The sequence below is a fragment of the Zea mays genome, chromosome 5 (genome assembly GCF_902167145.1).
Source record: "Zea mays cultivar B73 chromosome 5, Zm-B73-REFERENCE-NAM-5.0, whole genome shotgun sequence".
Classification (NCBI taxonomy): domain Eukaryota; kingdom Viridiplantae; phylum Streptophyta; class Magnoliopsida; order Poales; family Poaceae; genus Zea; species Zea mays.
The window spans coordinates 31,905,047-31,930,269 of NC_050100.1; the positions used below are offsets into that span (position 1 = coordinate 31,905,047).

Consider the following 25,223-nt stretch of genomic DNA (forward strand, 5'->3'; position numbering starts at 1 on the left):
CCAGTTGACCCTGCTCTCTTCCATACTTCTGTGAGTATCAAAATTGTAGTTAGATGTTGGTGATGCATCTGGTATAACACATGCAATCTCTTCTCTGTGCAGGGCCAATCTAGGGCGGCATCCAACAACCCTCCGGAAGGGTTCAGCCCAACGCAGCACCAGTCGAACCGCCCACCTTCATGAGTGTTATGTTTTCAGTGTTTAGAATTCAGAACTTGTGTAGAATACTTATGTTTGTGTTGGATACTTATGTCAGAGCTTGAGACGTATGAGACTTATGTTTGTGTTGGATACTTGTGTTGAACACTTATGTTTGTGATGGATATTTATGTTAGTGTTGGCTATTTATGTTTGTGATGATATTTGTGATGTATATATGTGATATATATGTGATATCTTTTGTTTATATGGATGGAATATAAAAAACAAATAAAAAAGATGTCTACTGGTCACTTTGACGAGTGTAACACTCGGCAAAGAGGTTCTTTGTCGAGTGTCAAGACCATAGCACTCGGCAAAGAACCAAGACCTGGGCACCGGTATAGGTTCTTTGCCGAGTGTAATGTCTCTAACACTCGGCAAAGAACCTGACATGGGGACCCTCCCTGGCGGGTTCTTTGCCGAGTGTCCCAGGTGGCACTCGGCAAAGATTGATTCTTTGCCGAGTGCTGTTGGGCAGACACTCGGAAAAGACGCCGTCTCCGTCACCCGTCGCCGTAACGGCTGCTTTTCTTTGCCGAGTGCCCGAGAAAAAGTACTCGGCAAAGAAGGCTTTGCCGATGCACTGTGTGCCGAGCCTTCTTTGCCGAATGCGACACTCGCAAAGCCTTTGCCGAGTGTTTTTAAGGCTTTAGGCACTCGGCAAAGGCGACGATTCCGGTAGTGAAAGGTGTTGCCACTCGCGGACCATTTTATTTTACTGACCCTCGATAATCACAACCGTATGTAGAAAGTAGTGCCCGCTGCAGATCTAATAAAGAGATGTGTTTTATACTAATGATATTAGTGGTCGACCTAGCTACTAAACCATCTAACAACTTATTAGCTGACTAACAAAAGTAACAATTAGCACTAAAGGTTTTGAATAAGTACGGAAACCATTTCTATTCGAAGCTTTCAAATAGCTCCACAACAAAGCACGATTCTGCTGATCGATGACAGATTTGTATTACATATATGCTACTGGTGAATCCTGACTACTCAGAAGACGCTAAGGGTTGGTGGGTTGGTTTGGAAGTAAGTGTAATGAAAGGGATTGAGTTGCCAAAATTTATTACTATTCAATTTTGAATAGCAAGTGATTTTGATCCTCTCAATTACTCTTAGTCTCAAACAAGACCTAAGCCATCCTGTACATAATAGTCACCGGCATATCATAAGCAAACATAAGCACAGCTACAACTACAACTACAAGCAGTGGTGGTCGTAGGAAGCAGTGCCGTCGTCGAAGTTCTGGGAGTAGCTATGCGGGTCGTACCCGAACCTCACCGCGGTTCGCCTCGGCCGCGCCGCGCGTCTTCTCCAAGAGCGCCTCAGCCTCAACAGCAGCCGCTTCACCGCCGCAGCTGAACGGCGGTGGCCGCCGCTCCTGGCGTGGACCCTACCGCCCAAGCCGCTGCCTCCGGTGTACGGGCCTAGCAGAGACGCCGCCATGATCGTTCACTCCGTCGGTTGGGTTCTCACAGGTCACTGACGCTCTTGCCACTAACTAACTAGCTGTGTGCTCTATCTGCTCCGAGCGGAATAATACGTATTTGTGTGCTGCAGCTGTAGCTTCTGAAGATGTTGTGCAAAACGAAACCTCGCATGCCGCAGATTTATAAGCTCGGATGCTGGGAGCGTTCCGACACGCGTCGATCGAAGCCGCCGCCCGGACCCAGCAGCGCGCACTCACGTCGTACGTGTACATGGTGACGAGGCATCCACTACGGCGATCGTGCGAAAGGGTCTATGCAACTTCATGCATGCATGTTTTTTTTGTAAGTCGCCGTCGTGCAGTCGGAAGAAAGACACAGCCGTCTACCATCAAGAACGGAAGAGCATGTGCATTTGCTTTAGTGACGAAATGAAAATCGGACCTCGATTATTTGCTAGAGGATGAGAGGTTGGCCATGGCGGCAACTGTGGCCACGGCGGCGCCGGCGCCTGCTCACCTGCGCTGCTTCCGTTCCTGCCTGTCCTCCCGATCGATAAGGTCGGCGCCTTCCTGTGCCGCTGGGTCATGCATGCATGTCGGAGTGGTCATCTGTTAGTTTATTTGCTGTAGAGATGCCGGTCGGTCAGCGGTTGATACGTACGTGGCCTGTTCAATGCATGAACGCATGTGCGGAGGGAGCTAGACGATTTCATCGAAGATCGGTGGTGGGTTCACTCTTCAGTGACGATGGATAGATGCGTGCTAGAGCTAGCACTCCTAGTATGGTATTTTTGGATAATAATAACTGGTTATTACTGTTTGTTTTTGGATGATCTTATCCTTGTACTGATCGAACATGACTAAAGCTTAGGACGACGTGGGCATTTTCTTTTAATTTACAGCTGGAACATGCATGTGTATATATGGTCTTTTTGAAATTAAATCTCCATAAGAAAAAGAGAAAAGATGACATCGAGCTGAGTCATCGTTGCACAGGATCAATGTGGGACAGCGGCGGATTAGAATGTGTCATCTACAGACTACAACGGATCTCTGCGTCCTAGAGAGAAATGGAAAGGGAACGCATTAATGTTATGCTAAAGCAAAAATCTCGAGAAAAGGCAGAGCTTCTAGGTTTTTTTTAAGAAAGGGAAGCTTGGAGCTAGCTACTTGCGCGTAGCCTTCGAAGCACCTTTGAGTTATCTTGTGCAAAGAAGCCGAATGTATGTTTGTAAACATATACATTACAAAGGAAGATGGAATAAATATTGCTAAGGCACAAGATATGAGTTTCACACTTTATTGTTCATTGTCATATCATTCATTATGGTTTTGTTCGCATCTCTTTCTAAAGACCTTCGTCTTCAAACCATCACTTCAAAGAAGTGATAACTTAAGAACGAAGGTTCAGACTTTCAAAGAAGTGGCCAACAATATATATGGTCTCTTATGAAATCTTCAAAAAAGAAGAGATATGACATCAAGCTGCCGTTGCACAGGATCAATACAATATATATGCATGAGGGCGGATTAGAATATGTGTCATCTACAGACTACAACGAATTAGAATATGTGTCATCAACTATACAACCACCATGAGCGCTTTCTTCGTCCTCGCTATTGTTGTTTTATATTAACTTCTAACTTTTCATCTCTTTTCTCGTCTCCATCTTCTTCGCCTAGATTCTTTCGCACCACCATAGAGGGCATCGACATTCCTCCGTCGGCAAGCGCCTCAAACCGCTATCGTGACTCTCCGCTGACCAGCGGGGCAAGAAGAGGCGAGGTAGAGGAGGAGACGTCGCTGTCAGCGAAGCGGGGCTGGGTAGGCGGACAAGGAGACGCTCCGGAACTCGAGTTTAGTTTTGGTTCTTGGCAAAAAAAATCGAGATGTTAAGGTCGATGATAATATATATATTGCTTATTTTCATGAAATCGTTATATGCTAATATTTTATTGAATTACGTGTCGTCTCAAGGCACTCATTGTACTGGTCGTTATTTGATGCACGGTCAATTGCACACACGCGAGTAGAATACTGACACGTGAAACAATGTGTCTGATGACTCTGATCTGATGCCAGTGGGACTTCGGAAGATCGGCTGTGGATTCAGTGTTGACGATGGATGAGCAATCCAAGCCACTCACCATGGATAATAGCTGACTTCTGCAGGTTCTTTTTGGATGATTGTATATATCCTCGTATGGAGGATGACTAAAGCTTAGAACATGCACTGTCTTTTGATATCTTTCAGAAAAGAAAAGAAAAAAGATACCATCGAGCTGAGTCATCCGTATTATATGCACATGTGGGAGCGGATATATTAGAATGTGTCACTACAACGAATTTCTACATCATAAAGAAAGAGAAAGGGTACGCCACACTACTGTTATGTTAAAGCAAAAGCTAATCTCTAGATGAGGCGAAGCTTCTAGTTGCATGCGCCTTTCGTTCAGCCAGGGATGCTCGGTGATGGTGGAATGGCAGCGCCTACATATATGCAGGAGAATTGAATGCGTGGTAGTACAGGATCATCCGAGTCATCACGGTCCAAGGATGAGTCACCATGACTTGCTTTTAAGGTTTTGCCGCTCCTGACCTGATGCATGCCAGTTTATCAGTAGCTTTGTTCATTTGACTGTCAAGCTTAGTCTTTTTCCGAACTGATGGTGATGTCGCCTGCTGTCTGCTGATATAAAGAGATCCGTCGATAGTCCCGGCTAACTACTTGGATCTTTTCTAAGTAGGGATAAAAACGGTGGAAAAAACAGCTGAATTAATTTTGTTTTATATTTTTTAACAGGACGAAAATGGAGAACCAACTGTCAGAATACATGATCGGAATTATCGGTTATTCGAAAACGATCGAAAACGATAAACTCTAATAAAAAAAGATAAATATTTTGTAGTTTCCATATATACATAATAAATGGCATATTGCCTATTTTTTAAGATATTAAAATACACAAACAACTTTTCTTGATCATTCATATTATGTAGAGTAATTATATTTTGTTTTTTCTCTTATTAATTCACTTGAATACAACAAAAATCTATAATTTGCATAAGTTATACACTAGATGTATCTTATATTATATAAAAACGATAAAAAAAATGGTATCATTACGGCTCGGAAACGAAAAATACGAAAACTAGCTACCGTACGTTTTTAATCGGTTCCCGAACAATTTGAAAACCAATGAGAAAACACGGTATTCAGAAACATTGTAATCTATAGTGCAAATACCCTATTTTTCACGATCTGTTGCGGACAACCTTACTCTATCAATAAAATATGTTTCATTGTAACTTTTTAGGAAATAAAGTACCTACAATCTTATTGATATCCCTGTTATTATAGATATATCATATATTTTGTTCAAAATGTACAAATTTATCAAAACTAATGACCTATATATCTTGATAAGTAACAACCTTCACTAGTACAGAAATTTTAATAAAAGCGGACAAAAGGAGGTGATTGCAACCACCTCCGTTAATCGATGATTAACGAGCGCCTCCTATAATGCGTTAACCGAGGGAGACACTGTAGCGGAGGCTGTCTCGGTTAATTAGTATTAACGGAGGCGGTCGTTTTAAGGCAACCGCAGAGCGGATCAGAACAGTGAACAGCTGCCAACAAAACCCATCCGTTTCAACGGCTGAGGGCTAACCAAATCACAGTCTCTGCTTATTGTTGGTCGATCTATGGCAGACATAGAATTGCTTTCCTGTGCATCTAATCTGCGCAGACGAGCTAAGGTATACTTTCTTTATACAATAAATAACTGGATGATGAACCAGCTAGCTAGCTAGAGAGCAAATAATTAATCACCGTAAACTAAGAAGCACTAATTAAGCCACACCGCCACACTATATCTTGGTCTTTTTTTTTTTTTTGAGAGAGAGTCTTGGCTGCAGTTAGCTACGTACACTGAAGAAGGAGGATTAAGGGGGAAATGAATCTCTCCCATCCTCCCATGATCTCTGTTCACCCAATCAGTCAGCCCTAAAGCCGTAGGAGCTACGCACAAGCCGGCCGTGACCGTCGTAAAGTTCTGCGAGTAGCTATGCAGGTCATACCCGAACCGGACCGCGCTTCGCCTGGGCCGCGCCGCGCGTCTTCTCCAGGAGCACCTCAACCTCGATAGCATCAGCTGCCTCACCGCCGCAGCCGACCGGCTGCTGCCGCCGGTGTACAGCAGGCCGAGTAGAAACGCCATGATCGCCTCACACACCAGTTGCTCCGATCGAGCTATATCTATCTATTTATCTCTCTCTGTGCTGCAGCTAGCTAGCTGTGATCGATCTTGTGCAAAACAAAACCTCCCATATGCTGCGCTTTATAAGCTCCGATGGGGGTCGGACTTGGCCCCTGGGAGACGTCGTCGATCGGTCAGTCAGACGCACCACTAGTGTGGAAGAATTTAAGCTAGAACCAAGCAAACACTACTTAAGGATACACCTCTTCTTCCATAATTAAGCTAGCCTTTTTAGTTGTGAAAGGATTTAAGATACCTAAGAAAAGAAATAAACTAGGCTAATCTAAAATTTATGGTAACAGTTAAGACGTACGTAGAGTTAGTGACGATATAATCTAGATCATTGATTGCTAATTTTTCTCTGTCCGTTTAGGAAGATCATGTGCGCGCACGAACCCGCTCCGGCTCTCCGTCACATGGTTGGCCAGTCTGGAAATTAACATGATGGGCCTCACATTGTCGCTTTCACGGCCCTCTTTCCAAATCCAGGCCCAACTACAACACTTCTCTCTTCTTAGAAGGAACAGATTCATCGAGCCAGCGCAAACCCTAGCCGGCCTCTTCTCCTCGCGCCGCCGCCATGTCGAAGCGCGGTACGTACGCTCCGGTCCCCCATTCGCTTCGGACGATCCGACTCGTTTTTCTGTTCCTTCCCTCGCTTACCGGCGAACTCAGCCCGCTTCTGCGTCGAAATGGATGAACTGCCGCAGGGAGGGGAGGGACGGCGGGGAACAAGTTCCGCATGTCGCTGGGTCTCCCCGTCGCAGCGACCGTGAACTGCGCGGACAATACAGGCGCCAAGAACCTCTACATCATCTCCGTCAAGGGCATCAAGGGTAGGCTCAACCGCCTGCCGTCCGCCTGCGTCGGCGACATGGTCATGGCCACCGTCAAGAAGGGTAAGCCCGACCTCAGGAAGAAGGTCATGCCCGCCGTCATCGTCCGCCAGCGCAAGCTGTGGCGCCGCAAGGACGGAGTCTACATGTACTTCGAAGGTAACTGTCGCCACTTTCCCTAGTACTACAACGCCGGACCTCGATGTACACAACCCAGTCCGTTTTGGTGTATTGCTTGACGCTATGCGTCTGTTTTGTCATCTAGCTTGTAGTGTTGCTGTTGCTTGTAGCGTATTGCGTTGTCCGACGCTGACCATGTGTTTGAATCTCTGCCTTAATCCTATTTAGAACGTATTTATGCAAATCTCATCTTCTATCCCAGTTTTCCATCAGTAACAGCAGTGAAAGTCAGTTAGTTGCTACATAGATTCAATCACTGTGTTGTAAACATGTTCGCGACAACACATTATTTGCCAATACTAGTCTTTCAAGCTAGCTTGCTAAGCATTTTAACTTTCAAAATATTTAACTATAGGCGATTCCCAACTTACAGGGTGAACTTTAGGGCTTATGACATGGGGCTGTATTCTTTTTCTTTGCTAGCTGTTAACAATTATCTTTGCCAAATTTTAGGACCGATTTTTCCCCTTGCACATTAATCAAGTAACTTACAAGGGGAACAATCAGTTAATATTTTTTCCACAAATACCATATTTACAAGGCTTCTGAGTAGCACCCCAAGTCTCGGGCTCGATTCCCCTCGCGGGCGAATTTTCGGGCTTGGTTAAAAAAGAATCCCTCGTTCTGCCTCATCCGCTCTCAGGTTAGATGTCCTGTGCTCTACCCTCCGGCTGGCCCATTGTAGAGTGGCCGGTTGATGTCGGTCCGTTAGTGATGGGAGGCCAGGGTTCGGGGATTTTCTCGGCTCGGACCATTGTTTCGGTCTCTTCTTAATATTATACCGGGAGGACGGTCATTTCCTCTCTGGCTGAGTTTTTTTAGTTTGCCATGTAGCCTCACATATCTGTCATGCTCCCCTTGTTCCATTCCTTTTCTTCTAGCATCTAGTTGCCATCACATTCTCTTTGCTTTCATGTCATAGTATATGTATAGTAACTGACAGGACTCTTAGGTTCTTTAGCTTTATATGGAGCAAACTTGCCATCTTAGCATATTCTTAAGAAAACGTCATAAAAGGAGCTTCTTTGGTGTTGAGGATTTCTTTGCCAGGATTTCTCCATCTAGAAGTGGTCTCCTATTCTAGGTAGTGGCGTTGCTTCCATGAAATTTTGGGACTGGCCATGAGACATATATGATATATTTAGTATATGTTCCACTTGATGATGCTTCTTCATTGGATAACGATTCCCTCCAGTCACGGAACCTATTATTGTGACTTGATTTGCATATGTTTATAATCATGCTATCAACTAAATAGTTGCCTCCCATCCAATTATGTTCTCTTTTCTCTCTTTTTTGGTTTGTAATTTATACATTATTAACTAAATAGTTTCTTCCCATCCAATTGTGTTATTTTTTCTCTCTCTCTTTTAGTTTGTAATTTATACATTCTTGTTTTCTTCAATTGTTTGTTGGATTACATAGTACTCTCTCTGATTTTATATTTGACGTTTGTTAGTGCACATTTGAACTGTCCGATGTCAAATAAAAAAGAATGGGCGGTAGTATATAATATTCTAGGAGGTACTTGATGATGGAAGGACTACGAGGTTATTGAGCTTTATATGGGATAAACTTGGGATGTTTGCATGTCCTGAAGCAAATGTCATAAAAGCAGCTTCTTTGTTGATGATGCTTTCTTCTTTGGAAGAATTTCTCCATCTGGAAGCAGTCTCATATTCCATTGCCCTAGGTAGCAAAGTGTTGCTGTTGCTGCCGTGAAACTTTGGACCTGGCCATGAGATGCATATTTATAGTATTTCATTGTATACAATGCCTATGGTGTATAATCACGTTTTTAGTTTCTTACCTAAGCCACGAGCATGGCATTACATTGTTTCTGTATTTGAACATTTTAATTAGCTTCCTTTCATATTCAGTCTACCTGATCATGTGTCTAAACAATGCTGTGTCAATGCAAACTGTTTGGTGTATATCATGGTTTTTAAAGCGGTAAGGCGCTCCAAGGCGTTGGACCACCGCCTAGACGCCTAGGCGGCGCCTAGGCGAGGTAGGCGGGCAAGGTGCCTAGGCGTCAGACCACCGCCCGGACGCCTAGGCGTCGCCTAGGCGACGCCTAGGCGACGCCTTAAAAACAGTGGTGTATATAGATGTCTACAAAGGTTCATCTTTGTTATATCCTTTTCCATAGTTTTATATATGTTTCATGATGGCCTTCATATAATTTGACAACCATTTTTTTTGTGAGTTTAAGGACAAAATCCTCACGTGTTGCTTTTCAATCTGCTGTGTAGCCTCAGCAATATGTTTGTGCTTGGTTGCTTTTCCATTCGTTTTCTTATGTTAGTACAATCATCACTTAGTTTTTTATTTAGCTGCTACCTCATATGGTGGTACTGCATTTGCAGATAATGCTGGAGTCATTGTGAACCCCAAGGGCGAGATGAAAGGTAAGAGTGTGGCCTACTTCACGATGCAGTCTCCCTAGTTTTGATCTCCTGTAGGTGCAGGGCAGCAGCGCTGAACATTTTGCTGCTCCTTTTGCAGGATCTGCCATCACTGGACCTATTGGCAAGGAGTGCGCTGACCTTTGGCCTAGGATTGCTAGTGCAGCAAATGCTATTGTCTGATACTACTGGTTGGGAGGCTGGGTTGAGATAGTTTTATTGTGATCCATTTTAACCTTTTCTGTACTTCAACATCTGTGGAAATTTACTTGATTAATGTACTAAGGGAAAAGACGCTTAGGCGCACAATTAAAATAGGCCGAACTGTGCACTTCTGTAGTCAGTTTAGTGATGTGCTGGCGTTGTGATCTTGTTTGGATTTGTGCTTTTGTATGATGGTTCCAGTATTAAGCCCTGTACCACTATTCTTTTTTAGGCCGAACTGTACCACCATTCTTTTTTAGGAATGTTTGAAGTAAGATTTTTCTTGACTCAAATGCTCAGATATAATTGTAGATCCTTTTCTTTCAATTTTGAGTGGGAGAAGTCATAAAAATGGAGCTGAAAATGGAAGTCAATAAAGCGAGTACAAATCTCTACATTCAAAACTCTGAACTATAGCCAGGTTCTATCTCAAGTTGGTGAAATCAACACGATGTCTATAGCATGCAAATCGAGCTGGACAATTTATAACCTATACTTTGTCCAGGACCAGTTATTCCATGGGGCGACCAAATAAAGTAAGGCTCACTGAACAAAATTTAGAAAACCCGAAACCGCCATCGTCTCGACGTGTTTGCGTTACATCCAGGACTCAACAGTGTGGTTGTACATGTAGGAGTTCATGGCGGCCTGCAGGGCGTCGGGGTCGAGTATGTCCTGTGCCTTCATGGCGGCCTGAAAAACGCAGTAGTGTTCCGTTCTTTGAAATGCAGTCCAAGACAAACATGCTTACTTTACCTTTATAAGGAGCTTTTGCTTCGTTCGTGCGTCCAGTGTAGTGTGAAAAATCTGCTCTTCACTTACCATGTGGTCGTATTCGTCGTGGTTGTGCGCCACCCTTGACGACGGCTCGCCATAGTCGTCGTTCTTGGCGAATCTGCCGCGCACGCGGGGCCTGCTGTCCGCCAGGGTCTTCCTGCAAGCGTACTGCGCAGCGCAATTGTTTGCTGTTTTCAGTAGCAAGCATGCATCTGTGCATGACCGCGTACCGCGCGCGGTTATTTGGATCGCTCAAATCAAAAGCTGCGTGTGCATGCATGGCGTCGTCACCTTGATCTTCTTGCTGAAGTTGCGTTCGTTCCGCTTCTTGATGTACCTGTGGATCTTCTCCCGTCTCTCCTCAACGGTGATGCGGGCGCTCTTGAAGTCGGTGTCCTCCAAGCTCGACGCCGCCTCCGTCGCCGCCGGCAGCCGCCCCGGGCTCATGCTGCCGCCGCCCATCTGCCGATCGAGCACCATCAAGAAACGGTTCATGCATGCATGCATGCCGTGTGTTCTAGTAGCGCCCAGCTCTACCTGCATTTCCCCGCCGTTGCCGCTAAACGCCATCTGCTGCGCCGCGGCGACGGAGTCCGCGTCGGGGCTGTGCGTGGCGGCCAGCGCTGCGCTGGCGCTCTCCATCATGCGCTGGTACTCGCCGATCTCCTCCAACCCCGCCGTCATGGGCATCACCACGCCGCTGCCACTGGCACCGAACAGGACTCCCTGTGCTGTCGGACCGCCGTTGACGAAGTAGCAACCCTGCGCTGCAGTCTCCATCATGCCAGCGGAGAGCAACGCGCCAGGTTGCAGGAGCTGATGCTGCTGCTGCTGGCAAAGGGCCTCGTCTAGGCCCACGTACCCTCCTCCTCCTTCGTCCATTGCCGCCGCGAAGCAGTCGTTGTCGGTGTACCCCGACGACGACGACGCTGCGTGCAGCAGCTCGAACGCTGTGCTGCTCATCTGCGTCTGCAGACTACTCGGGTGTTCTGCCACCGGAAGCACCATCGGCACCTGTGCGAACCGCTGCTGCTCGGGCCGTGGCTCATCTCCGGCTACCGCCGTCGCCGCGAACCGGTAGTCGTCGATGGCGAGGAGTTCCGTGTCTAGAACCGGTGCGTCTTCTTCTTCGAGCAGAGCCGAGAGGGTGGAGTCGAGGAACGGCATGGGAGAGAAGGCCGAGGCAGCGGCGTCCAACGACGACGCGTTGTCGCCATGGCCGCCGCAGGGTGCAGGAGGCGTCGTTACGGATGACGTCGAGACATCCTCCGATGGCACCGTGAACATATCCGAGGCCGCGTTCACTCCCACGAAGAGATCGCCACCGCCGCCGCCGCAGCCACCGTCGTCGTCGTCGTAGAAGTCTAGGATGTGCGCCGCTATGGGGCTCGAGATGTCATCCTGCTAAAATCCAGAAGCAAACCAACTCGCGTCAGCGACATCATCCGTTTCAGAAAAAAAAAGGATCAACAAGAATGAATAACTGTGTATTGCAAACCTGCAGGATAAAAAAAAAATTGATCATAGTATGTATATATATAGTTCTAAGAACTGTCTAACTGGGAACGTACCTTTTTTAAGAACCCACACAAGAAATTAAAACTGCTGTCTGCTAACCATATTGTGCGAAAATATTTCAGTGGTTCTTTTATAGCCTTCCTTTTTTAGGGAATCAAATGCCGTACAAGTTGTCTTTGCAACAGCGTAAAATGTTCTAATTTGCCATCTCTCTGAGAGCATGGCGAAACAGTACACGGTATGTGCGTACTGCTGGCGAATGTCACTATTAGGATTGGAAGAAAAAAAAACAGCCGCCGCACCCAATAATATAATGAAATTCGCAGCGAAATGGATATAAAGTTCATCGAGACCAACAAGCGAAAACAATCAAGTCGAGGAATCTATTCTCTTGGTTGGTAGGTACTGCATATAGCAGGGGTCCAAAAGCCGAAAGGTGTCTTGTTGATCTTGTGTCTTTTTTTTTCTTTGCTTTGCTTTTCTAGGATAGGCACCGATATAAACAATTATTGCACCACATATACACAGTGCTCTAGCAAGATCGAAGCATGCATGCAATTGCAATCCGATAAAGGAATCGTCATCAAGAAAAAAAACGAGTAGAGAAAACGGCATGCAACGACAATCAATTAAGACCGTTGGACAAAGGTCCTCCGCCATGGCTTTGGAGCTAGCTAGCTCTCAAACAATTCCAGTCGACACATTAGCCTCGTACGTGTTAGAAGATTTACACTGAAGGGATGGCCGTCGTCGCCGTCGAGCATGGCGGATCACGAACTCCTCTCTCTCTCCCTCCCGCTGTTCTTGAAGAGGATATATGGTACGAGACCAAATTGGAGGGGGGGTTGAAGACGGACGAGAAAAGGATATAGAAACCTCGTACGTAGATCATGCAAATGGCAAGAGCTTCTATTTATAATGCTGAAGACGAAGCAACAACAAAAAACTTCGTAGGCTATTTATAGCCCATAAGAGCCGGCAAGAACTTTGGATTCCACAAGCAAATACATCACTAGTTGCTTATTTAGGAAGAGGGGTTTACGGACATGTCATACTATTTGTTAAAATCTTAATAATTCCTGTGATGTTTTAGCTAGGACGTAGATAGGCGAAATAGCTATTTTTGTACACATGCTATGTGTTGTAATAATTTAGCTCATGAGCAACTACTTAACCACCTCTCCGTGTCTCTCCAAGATTAGTTACTCCTAGCTCAGTTTTGAATGATACGTCATTTTAAGTCTCTTCTCTCTTTTGCTTGTGATCATTAAAAAGAAGAAGAAGAACTGAAGAAGTACTTAGTTCAGTTATACATAACCTCCGGATACACGATTGTCACAATTTTTTTTCATGAGCACTATTTTTTGTCAATTAACGGAGGGGTGGGGGGGAGATCCCACCTGAATTCATTGATTCAATTACCCCGTTTTTAAGGGAAACGAGGAAAAGCTTTACATAATTTTGTGGCAGACCATAAATTACAAACAACTGCAACCACAACGTAGCAAGTACTTCAACAACAAGGAGGGAAAGAAAGCAAACACAACACGAACGAACTTGACGCAAACATAACAACAACAACAACAACAACAGAATTCCTGAGAACATGACCATCAAACAACGTACTCGTCGGCTAGCCCATACCAATGTAAACCACACCACCTGTCGCATCAACGCCACACAATTGTCTCCCTTCGTTGCGCACAACAAGAGGAGGAATCCTTGAGGGGACGAAGGACCGCCCAACTGAGGGGGACTAAGAGTGAGGGGGCACGTTAATTGAAGCTTACCGAAGAACAACCATCTCCCTTGAAGTTGATGACGATTACCCCATAAACAGCACATCCAAACATCATAAACCACCATCCAACGCCCTTAGAGGAGAGGAAGCCTCTAAGGAGGGAGGGACAGATCTTGGGTCCACCTGGCATAAGATTGATATCACCACCAACAGGAGACATATAACTAAGAAAAGGTGCCAATGGTCACGCAACCAAGAGCCATGACTAATATCGTTTGCAAGGCCAAGCCCAACAAAGAATACCACACATAAGCAACCATCAGGCAAGCATAGACGATAGTGCGAACAGTGCCAACCCTGGAGGAGGGCGAGCAGGGCGACCGCCCTGGGCCCCTGGTTTCAAGGCCCCCCACTCCGGTATACCATATTGTCGGGGACCATAATTAGGGGTACCCTCAAGTCTCCTAATTCTCAGCTGGTAACCCCCATCAGCATAAAGCTGCAAAGGCCTGATGGGTGCGATTAAGTCAGGGATCGGTCCATTCGAGGGACTCGATCACGCCTCGCCCGAGCCTAGCCTCGGACACGGGCAGCCGACCCCGGAGGATCTCCGTCTCGCCCGAGGCCCCCCTCCAGCGACGAACATACTACCGGCTCGCCCGAGGCCCTATCTTCGCCAAGAAGCAACCCTGACCAAATCGCCACGCCAACCGACCAGATCGCAGGAGCATTTAATGCAAAGGTGGCCTGACATCTTTATCCTGACACGCGTCCTCCAGTCGACAGAGTCGAAGTGACCGCAGTCACTTCGCCGCTCCACTGACCGGCCTGACAGGAGGACAGCGCCGCCTGCGCCGCTCTGACTGCTGTGCCGCTCGACAGAGTGAGGCTGACAGGCAGTCAGGCCCGACCTCAGGCACCATAGGAAACTCCGCTCCGCCCGACCCAGGGCTCGGACTCGGGCTCAGCCCCGGAAGACGGCGAACTCCGCTCCGCCCGACCCAGGGCTCGAACTCGAGCTCAGCCCCGGAAGACGGCGAACTCCGCTCCGCCCGACCCAGGACTCGGACTTGGGCTCAGCCCCGGAAGACAGCGAACTCCGCTCCGCCCGACCTAGGGCTCGGACTCGGGCTCAGCCCCGGAAGACGGCGAACTCCGCTCCGCCCGACCCAGGGCTCGGACTTGGACTCAGCCCCGGAAGACGGCGAACTCCGCTCCGCCCGACCCAGGGCTCGGACTTGGGCTCAGCCCCAGAAGACGACGAACTCCGCTCCGCCCGACCCAGGGCTCGGACTTGGGCTCAGCCCCAGAAGACGACGAACTCCGCTTCGCCCGACCCCAGGGCTCGGACTCAGCCCTGGCCTCAGCCGACGGTCTCCGCCTCGCCCGACCCAGGGGCTCGGACTCGACCACGGCCACGGAAGACAGACTCGACCTCGACCTCGGAGGAGCCTCCACATCGACCAACCTAGGGCGCGGACCGACCACGTCGACAGGAGGCGCCATCATTACCCTACCCCAAGCTGACTCAGGCTACGGGGAACAAGACCGGCGTCCCATCTGGCTCGCTCCGCCAGATAGGCAATGATGGCGCCCCACACGCTCTGTGACGACGGCGGCTCTCAGCCCCCTTACGGAAGCAAGAGGACGTCAGTAAGGACTCGACAGCCCCGACAGTTGTCCTTCCGCCAGGCTCCAGCGCTCCTCCGACGACCACGACACCACACGAACCGGGTGCCAAAACCTCTCCGGCTGCCACGACGACATGTACTTAGGGCGCTAGCTCTCCTCCGTTAGACACGTAGCACTCTGCTACACCCCCCATTGTACACCTGGGTCCACTCCTTACGCCTATAAAAGGAAGGACCAGTGCCCTCTTACAGAAGGTTGGCCGCGCGGGGACGAGGACGGGACAGGCGCTCGCGTGAGGCCGCTCGCTCCCTCTCCCGCGTGGACGCTTGTAACCCCCTACTGCAAGCGCACCTGACCTGGACGCGGGACGAACACGAAGGCCGCGGGATTTCCACCTCTCTCACGCCCACCTCCAGCCGCCTTTCCTTCCCCCCTTCGCGCTCGGCCTCGCGCCGACCCATCTAGGCTGGGGCACGCGGCGACATTTCACTCGTCGGCCCAGGGACCCCCCGGTCTCGAAACGCCGACAGTTGGCGCGCCAGGTAGGGGCCTGCTGCATGTTGATGAACAGCTTCCCGTCAAGCTCCAGATGGGCAGTCTCCAGCAACCTCTCCAGCCCGGGACGGTGCTCCGTTTCGGGAGTCTTGAGTTCATGTCCCTCGACGGCAGCTACGACATGATACTCCTTCCCCCGCCGTGCGACAGCCGCAATGGCGGCCGACAGCCCGCCCGCCGGCGGCGGAATCGACGACGTCTTCCCCGCGTGGTGGAAGAACAACATTCGAGCTCACCCCGCCCTCTCCCCCACCGACGGAGGAGGAGGCGGGGCAACCAAGGCCAAGCAGGAGACGACCCCTCGTCGGCTATCGAGCAAGTCGACGCCGCCGGCGCCCCAACGGGGGGCGCGTCAGGCATCGACCCTGCGTTTGAGACGAAGACGAGCGCCGTCTCCCCGCAACACGCCGGTTCCGAGCAAATGGACGACGCCAGCACGCTCGCAAAAGGCTTGCTGGGCGTCACCCTCGTGCCTGAGACGACGGTACAGTCAGTCTCCGACGAGACTTCATCACCGCCCGTCGACTAAGAGGTACCGATCGATTCCCATCTCACGCCCTTTGGATTCAGCCTCGACCCGCCAAGCGGCTTCGCTTCGGCGGACGCTCTCGTAGAGGCAAGTCCAAACCCTCTGGGGTATCGTATGCGGTCACCCTGGGACCGGCTGACGGACGTCTCGACCTACGGGCCCTCGGGGTCCGAGGAAGATGACGAGCACGACTTCTGTTGGGATTTCTCCGGACTTGGTAACCCCAGTGCCATGCGGGACTTCATGACCGCATGCGACTACTGCCTTTCTGACTGTTCCGACGGTAGCCGCAGCCTCGGCGACGAGGACTGCGGCCCAAGTCGTGAATGTTTCCACGTCGATCTAGGGGGTCCCTCCAAAGGCAACCATCTCGATATGCTGGAGAACGGTGATCTCCCTAGGCCTGTGCCTCGCGTTGACATCCTACGGGAGCTAGCTGTGGTCCCCGTTCAGACGGGGGGTCATGACCCACAGCTCGAGCAAATCCGCGGGGTGCAGGCCAGGCTCGACGAGGGAGCAGGAGCACTTGAGCCGATCCGCCGGGATGTCGGGCAGGAATGGGCGGGCCAGCCTCCGGCCGGATAAATGCGTCATCTACCCCAGGGTATCCAGCACCGCATCGCCGACGATGTCAGGGTAAGGCCGCCACCCGCTTCCAGTGGGGTCGGCCAGAACCTGGCTATAGCGGCAATGCTTCTCCGCGCGATGCCGGAGCCATCGACCACCGAGGGGCGGCGAATCCAGGGAGAACTCAAGAATCTCCTGGAGGGCGCCGCGGCCCTGCGGGCCGAAAGCTCCGCCTCCCGAAAGCAGGGGCACCCCTCGGAACATCGCGTCGCGACTTTCCGATTCATGCGGGAAGCCTCGGTCTACACCGGGCGCATGCGCAACACAGCGCCTGCGGCCCCAGGACGCCTCGGCAACGAGCACCATCACCGCGACTGTCGGGCCCACCTCGACGAGAGGGTGCGCCGAGGCTACCACCCCAGGCGTGGGGGACGCTATGACAGCAGGGAGGATCGGAGTCCATCGCCCGAACCACCCGGTCCGCAGGCCTTCAGTCGTGCCATACGACGGGCGCCGTTCCCGACCCGGTTCTGACCCCCGACTACTATCACAAAGTACTCGGGGGAGACGAGACCGGAACTGTGGCTCGCGGACTACCGGCTGGCCTGCCAACTGGGTGGAACGGACGATGACAACCTCATCATCCGCAACCTCCCCCTGTTCCTCTCCGACACCGCTCGCGCCTGGTTGGAGCACCTGCCTCCGGGGCAGATCTCCAACTGGGACGACCTGGTCCAAGCCTTCGCCGGTAATTTCCAGGGCACGTACGTGCACCCTGGAAACTCCTGGGACCTCCAAAGCTGCCGACAGCAGCCGGGAGAGTCTCTCCGGGACTACATCCGGCGATTCTCGAAGCAGCGCACCGAGCTGCCCAACATCACCGATTCGGACGTCATCAGCGCGTTCCTCGCCGGCACCACCTGCCGCGACCTAGTGAGCAAGCTGGGTCGCAAGACCCCCACCAGGGCGAGCGAGCTGATGGACATCGCCACCAAGTTCGCCTCTGGCCAGGAGGCGGTTGAGGCTATCTTCCGGAAGGACAAGCAGCCCTAGGGCCGCCCACCGGAAGATGCCCCCGAGGCGTCAACTCAGCGCGGCGCCAAGAAGAAGGGCAAGAAGAAGTCGCAAGTGAAACACGACGCCACCGACGCGGACCTTGTCGCCGCCGCCGAGTAAAAGAACCCTCGGAAACCCCCCGGAGGTGCCAACCTCTTCGACAAGATGCTCAAGGAGCCGTGCCCATATCATCAGGGGCCCGTCAAGCACACCCTTGAGGAGTGCGCTATGCTTCAGCGCCACTTCCACAGGGCCGGGCCACCCGCGGAGGGTGGCAGGGCTCGCGAAGATGACAAGAACGAAGATCACCAGGCAGGAGAGTTCCCCGAAGTCCGCGACTGCTTCATGATCTACGGTGGGCAAGCGGTGAACGCCTCGGCTCGGCACCGCAAGCAAGAGCGTTGGGAGGTCTGTTCGGTGAAGATGGCGGCGCCAGTCTACCTAGACTGGTCCGACAAGTCCATCACCTTCGACCAAGCCGACCACCCCGACCACGTGCCGAGCCCGGGGAAATACTCGCTCGTTGTCGACCCCGTCATCGGCGACGTCAGGCTCACCAAGGTCCTCATGGACGGAGGCAGCAGCCTCAACATCATCTACGCCGAGACCCTCGGGCTCCTGCGTGTCGATCTGTCCTCGGTCCGGGCAGGCGCTGCGCCTTTCCACGGGATCATCCCCGGGAAGCGCGTCCAGCCCCTCGGACAACTCGACCTTCCCGTCTGCTTCGGAACGCCCTCCAACTTCCGAAGGGAGACCCTCACGTTCGAGGTGGTCGGGTTCCGAGGGACCTACCACGCGGTACTGGGGAGGCCATGCTACGCGAAGTTCATGGTCGTCCCCAACTACACCTACCTCAAGCTCAAGATGTCGGGCCCCAACGGGGTCATCACCGTCGGCCCCACGTACAAACACGCGTTCGAATGCGACGTGGAGTGCGTGGGGTACGCCGAGGCCCTTGCCGAATCCGAGGCCCTCATCGCCGACCTGGAGAGCCTCTCTAAGGAGGTGCCAGACGTGAAGCGTCACGCCGGCAACTTCGACCCCAGCAGCGACGCCTCCAAGCAGATCCGGATCGGCTCCGAGCTCGATCCCAAATAGGAAGCAGTGCTCGTCGACTTTCTCCGCGCGAATGCCGACGTCTTCGCGTGGAGTCCCTCGGACATGCCCGGCATACCGAGGGATGTCGCCGAGCACTCGCTGGACATCCGAGCTGGAGCCCGACCCGTCAAGCAGCCTCTGCGCCGATTCGACGAAGAGAAGCGCAGAGCCATAGGCGAGGAGATCCACAAGCTAATGGCGGCAGGGTTCATCAAAGAGGTATTCCATCCCGAATGGCTTGCCAACCCTGTGCTTGTGAGAAAGAAAGGAGGGAAATGGCGGATGTGTGTAGACTACACTGGTCTAAACAAAGCATGTCCGAAGGTTCCCTACCCTCTGCCTCGCATCGATCAAATCGTGGATTCCACTGCTGGGTGCAAAACCCTGTCTTTCCTTGATGCCTACTCTGGGTATCACCAAATCAGGATGAAGGAGTCCGACCAGCTCGCGACTTCTTTCATCATGCCCTTCGGCATGTACTGCTATGTCACCATGCCGTTCGGTTTGAGGAATGCGGGCGCGACGTACCAGCGGTGCATGAACCATGTGTTAGGCCAACACATTGGCCGGACGGTCGAGGCCTACGTCGATGACATCGTTGTCAAGACGAGGAAAGCCTCCGACCTCCTTTCCGACCTTGAAGTGACATTCCGGTGTCTCAAGGCGAAAGGCGTGAAGCTCAATCCCGAAAAGTGTGTATTCGGGGTGCCCCGAGGCATGCTCTTGGGGTTCATCGTCTCCGAGCGGGGCATCGAAGCCAACCCGGAGAAGATCGCAGCCATCACCAGCATGGGCCCATCAAGGACTTAAAAGGCGTACAGAGAGTCATGGGATGTCTTGCGGCTCTGAGCCGTTTCATCTCACGCCTCGGCGAAAGAGGCCTGCCTCTGTACCGCCTCTTAAGGAAGGCCGAGTGCTTCACTTGGACCCCCGAGGCCAAGGAAGCCCTCGGGAACCTGAAGGCGCTCCTCACGAATGCGCCCATCTTGGTGCCCCCCGCTGCCGGAGAAGCCCTCTTGATCTACGTCGCCGCGACCACTCAGGTGGTTAGCGCCGCGATTGTGGTTGAGAGACGAGAAGAGGGGCATGCATTGCCCGTCCAGAGGCCAGTCTACTTCATCAGCAAGGTACTGTCCGAGACCAAGATCCGCTACCCACAAGTTCAGAAGCTGCTGTACGCGGTGATCCTGACGTGGCGGAAGCTGCGACACTACTTCGAGTCTCACCCGGTAACTGTGGTGTCATCCTTCCCCCTGGGGGAGATCATCCAATGCCGAGAGGCCTCGGGTAGAATCGCAAAGTGGGCGGTGGAAATCATGGGCGAAACAATCTCGTTCGCCCCTCGGAAGGCCATCAAGTCCCAGGTCTTGGCGGACTTCGTGGCTGAATGGGTCGACACCCAGCTCCCAACAGCTCCGATCCAACCGGAGCTCTGGACTATGTTCTTCGACGGGTCGTTGATGAAGACAGGAGCCGGTGCAGGCCTACTCTTCATCTTGCCCCTCGGGAAGCACCTACGCTACGTGCTACGCCTCCATTTCCCAGCGTCCAACAATGTGGCTGAGTACGAGGCTCTGGTCAATGGGTTGCGAATCGCCATCGAGCTAGGGGTCCGACGCCTCGACGCTCGCGGTGACTCGCAGCTCGTCATCGACCAAGTCATGAAGAACTCCCACTACCGTGACCCGAAGATGGAGGCCTACTGCGATGAGGTTCGACGCCTGGAAGACAAGTTCTACGGGCTCGAGCTCAACCACATCGCCCGACGCTACAACGAGACTGCGGATGAGCTGGCTAAAATAGCCTCGGGGCGAACAACGGTTCCCCCGGACGTCTTCTCCCGAGACCTGCATCAACCCTCCATCAAGATCGGCGACACGCCCGAGCCCGAGGCACCCTCGGCCTAGCCCGAGGTACCCTCGGCTCAGCCCGAGGCATCCTCGGCATGGCCCGAGGCACCCTCAGCTCAGCCCGAGGCACCCCCGGTTCAGCCCGAGGCACCCTCGGCACCCGAGGGTGAGGCACTGCGCGTCGAGGAGGAGCGAAGCGGGGTCACGCCTAATCAAAACTGGCAGACCCCGTACCTGAAATATCTCCACCAAGGAGAGCTACCCCTCGACCGAGCCGAGGCTCGGCGGTTGGCGCGACGCGCCAAGTCGTTCGTCTTGCTGGGAGATGAGAAGGAGCTCTACCACCGCAGCCCCTCGGGCATCCTCCAGCGATGCATTTCCATCGCCGAAGGTCAGGAACTCCTACAAGAGATACACTCAAGGGCTTGCGGCCATCACGCAGCACCTCGAGCCCTTGTTGGAAACGCCTTCCGACAAGGTTTCTACTGGCCGACGCCACTAGAATTGTCCGCACGTGCGAAGGGTGTCAGTTCTACGCAAGGCAGACCCACCTGCCTGCCCAGACTCTGCAGACGATACCCATCACTTGGCCTTTTGCCGTGTGGGGTCTGGACCTCGTCGGCCCCTTGCAGAAGGCACCCAGGGGCTACACGCACCTGTTGGTCGCCATCGACAAATTCTCCAAGTGGATCGAGGTCCGACCCCTAAACAACATCAGGTCTGAGCAGGCGGTGGCGTTCTTCACCAACATCATCCATCGTTTCGGGGTCTCGAACTCCATCATCACCGACAACGACACCCAGTTCACCGGCAGAAAGTTCCTGGACTTCTGCGAGGATCACCACATCCGGGTGGACTGGGCCACCGTGGCTCACCCCATGATGAATGGGCAAGTAGAGCGTGCCAACGGCATGATTCTACAAGGACTCAAGCCTCAGATCTACAACGACCTCAACAAGTTCGGCAAGCGATGGATGAAGGAACTCCCCTCGGTGGTCTGGAGCCTGAGGACAACGCCGAGCTGAGCCACGAGCTTCACGCCGTTCTTTCTAGTCTATGGGGCCGAGGCCATCTTGCCCACAGACTTAGAATACGGTTCCCCGAGGACGAGGGCCTATGCTGACCAAAGCAACCAAGCTAATCGAGAAGACTCGCTGGACCAGCTGGAAGAGGCTCGGGACAAGGCCTTACTACACTCGGCGCGGTACCAGTAGTCCCTGCGACGCTACCACGCCCGAGGGGTCCGGTCCCGAGACCTCCAGACGGGCGACCTGGTGCTCCGGCTGCGACAAGACGCCCGAGGGCGGCACAAGCTCACGCCTCCCTGGGAAGGGCCGTTCGTCATCGCCAAAGTTCTGAAGCCCGGAACGTACAAGCTAGCCAACAGTCAAGGCGAGGTCTACAACAATGCTTGGAACATCCAACAGCTACGTCGCTTCTACCCTTAAGATGTTTTCAAGTTGTTCATATACCTCGCTCCCACGCAAAGTTTAGTCATCAAGGAAGGGTCAGCCTTGCCTCGGCAAAGCCCGACCCTCCCTCGGGGGCTAAAAGGGGGGAACCCCCTCTGCGTCGAATTTTTTCCTCGAAAAAATATCCTTTCTGCCAGAATGTCTTTCGTGCTTTTCGACTACTTCGAAAGTGGATCCTGAAAACGACGGAGTACACGTAAGCAGCCAAGGTTGACCGAGCCGAGGGACTCCTACGCCTCCGGGATACGGATACCTCACTCATCACCTTCTGCGATAAGTAACTCACGTTCGGATAAGTGATTCCACAGACCGAACAAGTCTTCACGTTTGAAAGCTCCTCTGCCGAAGCGATTCTTCGAGCCTTCTCGACTACGTCGGTGACAGAACCCTATGGACGGGTAAGAGTGCGCGTAAGCGGCAAGGCCGACCGAGCCGAGGGATTCCTACGCCTCCGGGATACGGATACCTCACTCATCACCTTCCGTGAGAAGCAACTCTCGCTCGCACAGACAATTCTGTTACCAACGAAAAAGTCCAGATACTCGAAACAAGAGGAAAAGAGACGCAGCTTTACAACACGGCGAGGGTGTGTTTGGGCCTCGGCGGCCGCAGAGAACACGCGCTACAAGATAATCCGATCCTGCAGGCTCGGATCTTGACGGTTGAAGGGAGCAGCAGCACCCTCGGCGTCAACCACACCTTCGGCGAGGTCCGACCTAGCCTCCGACGGCGACACGGTCCGAGGGTCTCCACTCTGAAGGATGACTTCATCATCACGCCCGGGCCATCGCCGCTCGGGTCTCCTCCAAGAATCCGGCTCGAGCAGGTGGCTCGGCTGGTCACCCCGAGGCCTCGGCCAGCTGTCCCCCGAAGACATCAGCCCGACACGAGGCCTCGGCAGATCAACTCCGGCGTCGGTCCCGCTAACGGACGACCCGGCCAGGCTCTGGCCGACCAAGTCTTCTTTTCGAGCCAACTCTGCCTCTGTTCGTGCTGACACCGCTACCCCTGGCTTCGGCTCATCGAAGAGCGGCCGAGGGGTTCCTTTAACTAAGCAAGAGAAGCCTCGGACAGCAAGGCCGACCGAGCCGAGGGACTCCTACACCTCCAGGATACGGATACCTCACTCGTCACCTCTGCACGGGGCGACTCACGCTTAGTGAAGCGGTTCAAACAACCAACAAGTCTTAGTGCTCGAAAATGAGGAAAAAACACGGCTCCGTGCCGAAAATACATACATGTTCAGGCCTCGACAGCCACAATGAACAAAAACACTGGCATTCAAAGTGCCATTACAAACGGAACTCCGGTTCCACCTCCGCAGGTACGAACAACCCCACTCGCTAGGGGGGGGGGCTGCGGAGCAACAGAAGACCGACGAACGGCACGCCGTCACCCGCTCCAGCAGCGGCGACGACGACGACTTCTGCTCCAGGGGGCTGAACAGCGGCAGCGATGACCTCAGGGCGGATGCTGCTGCCAGGAGGCCCCCGCCCGTGCCCAAACTCGTGAGGCAAGGACGGGCAGAAGGTCGTAGAGTTGGAGGTCGGTCCGTAGGCGGCCCCGGCTATCTCGTCGGCGGAGGAACCTTTTCCAGCTGCCGTGGCGGAAGGCGGTGCCGGGAGCGGCTCCGAAGCCACTCGCGTCCGAGAGTCGGGCACGCGGCAGCGGCCAGCGCCACGGACGGCGAACGCCCTTCCCCCCGATCACTGAGGGAAGGAGCGGGCCACCGCCCACGCAGGGGCCGACCCCAACTCGGCACACTCCCCTCCCCAACACTGGTGATGAAAATCCTTGAGGCTGAGGGAGGGGCAGAGGCCGCAGCCCGGCTTGCTTTCCCCCGCCATCGAACTGGAGGTCACCTACTTGGGTGACCCCCGGCGGAGGGGTGCAGCCGAGCTGCATGATGAAAATCCTTGAAGCCGAACGATGGCTGAAAGGTACCGACTCCCACGGAGTTGCGTTCCTCCAACGACAAGGTGAAAGGACTGCGGGCATCCCCCATCCGGGGGCTTGGAAGGTGGAAAGACACGATGCATAAGGGAGCGCGAAGACATGGTCGCCTTTCAAGGGGGTCACCCTCCTTTTAAAGGCGACTCTCCCTACTTGCGTCCCCAGCCGTCGTGGGCTGAGTCTTCTCCAACACGCTCCAAGGTCCTCCCCCTACGGCGCGGGGGCTGGGTCCCACACGTCATGCAAGCCAGCCCAGGGCAGAAGAAGCCAAACCACCACGCGCGGTGCAGGCAACCGCCCAGCGGTTACAAACAGTTCTCCACTTTTGCCCAGACCAGCGGGCGAAAGGGCGGGCAGCCATGCAGGCGGCATGCAACCGCACCAAGTGGGCGCACCTCTCTGACTTCCAGCGCGCCCAGCATGGAAGCCCACGCCCACGCGTCATGCAACCGGCGCGCCGGTCGCTACATGCAAGCAACTGCACCGCCACTCGCACCACTGCCACGCCGCCTCGACTGCGGAACCAGTACCGCGACTCGAGGCAACCCTGCGTACGACCCAGCAGTGCCAGCCAGGCGCGACGGTCAGTGCGGCCAAAAACGGGACGACAGTGATGGCGGTGGCAGGCGGGCGGAAGCAGCGGTCACGTCGTCAGCCAAGCTTACGTCCCATCCTGGGGCAGTGAGAGAGCCCTCTCTCACGGCGTGAAGACGACGCACCCGTGTTCCGTTCCTCGAACGGCTCGCGCACGCGCAACGGCCGCCCCGCGAACCACTCGCCCCGTCGCATTAACTCCGCGGCAGGATAGGCGGCGCCTCTGGTAGGAGAAGCGAGCGACGCTTCACCTTCGCCATAATGACCGCGTCATGTCATTCGATTTCGTATCCTTTTCCTTTTCCTCTTTCTCTCTCTTACAACAGGGACCGGCAAAGGGGGATACCCCGAAAA

The 25,223-nt window shown here is 53.0% G+C and overlaps 3 protein-coding genes across 4 annotated transcripts; 1 reads left to right on the forward strand and 2 right to left on the reverse strand.

Moving 5' to 3' along the window:
- Positions 1 to 1,243: 1,243 nt before the first annotated feature.
- On the reverse strand, positions 1,244 to 2,536 carry LOC103626187 (uncharacterized). The gene has a single exon (XM_008646579.4). The coding sequence runs from the start codon at positions 1,651 to 1,653 to the stop codon at positions 1,408 to 1,410; it is 246 nt and encodes an 81-aa protein (XP_008644801.1). The 5' UTR covers positions 1,654 to 2,536; the 3' UTR covers positions 1,244 to 1,407.
- A 3,921-nt stretch (positions 2,537 to 6,457) lies between these two features.
- Positions 6,458 to 9,800, forward strand: LOC100272919 (60S ribosomal protein L23-like). The gene is made up of 4 exons (NM_001147371.1): positions 6,458 to 6,492; positions 6,610 to 6,894; positions 9,285 to 9,326; positions 9,424 to 9,800. Exons 1-4 carry the CDS (start codon positions 6,480 to 6,482, stop codon positions 9,504 to 9,506), a joined length of 423 nt encoding a protein of 140 aa, NP_001140843.1. The 5' UTR covers positions 6,458 to 6,479; the 3' UTR covers positions 9,507 to 9,800.
- LOC103626188 (uncharacterized) lies at positions 9,639 to 12,706 on the reverse strand. 2 transcript variants are annotated; one of them, XM_008646581.2, is made up of 4 exons: positions 12,554 to 12,706; positions 10,596 to 11,705; positions 10,350 to 10,472; positions 9,639 to 10,220 (listed from the first exon to the last, which is right to left on the reverse strand). In XM_008646581.2, the coding sequence occupies exons 1-4, from the start codon at positions 12,584 to 12,586 to the stop codon at positions 10,125 to 10,127; spliced, it is 1,362 nt and encodes a 453-aa protein (XP_008644803.1). In that variant the 5' UTR covers positions 12,587 to 12,706; the 3' UTR covers positions 9,639 to 10,124. The 2 variants fall into 2 exon arrangements, with proteins under 2 accessions (XP_008644803.1, XP_035814876.1); XM_035958983.1 differs by lacking the exon at positions 12,554 to 12,706 and adding an exon at positions 11,876 to 12,079.
- Positions 12,707 to 25,223: the final 12,517 nt, after the last annotated feature.

Bases quoted from the DNA above. Each gene is read 5' to 3' on its own strand.
- LOC100272919 (NM_001147371.1), top strand. The intron at 6,895-9,284 runs GTAACTGTCGCC...CTGCATTTGCAG, and splicing joins AGTCTACATGTACTTCGAAG to ATAATGCTGGAGTCATTGTG. The intron at 9,327-9,423 runs GTAAGAGTGTGG...CTCCTTTTGCAG, and splicing joins CCCCAAGGGCGAGATGAAAG to GATCTGCCATCACTGGACCT.
- LOC103626187 (XM_008646579.4), bottom strand. From the start codon at position 1,653: ATGGCGGCGTCTCTGCTAGGCCCGTACACCGGAGGCAGCGGCTTGGGC.
- LOC103626188 (XM_008646581.2), bottom strand. From the start codon at position 12,586: ATGCTCGACGGCGACGACGGCCATCCCTTCAGT. The intron at 11,706-12,553 runs GTAAATCTTCTA...GGATTTTAGCAG, and splicing joins ACGACGGCCATCCCTTCAGT to GATGACATCTCGAGCCCCAT. The intron at 10,473-10,595 runs GTGACGACGCCA...TGCGCTGCGCAG, and splicing joins ACTTCAGCAAGAAGATCAAG to TACGCTTGCAGGAAGACCCT.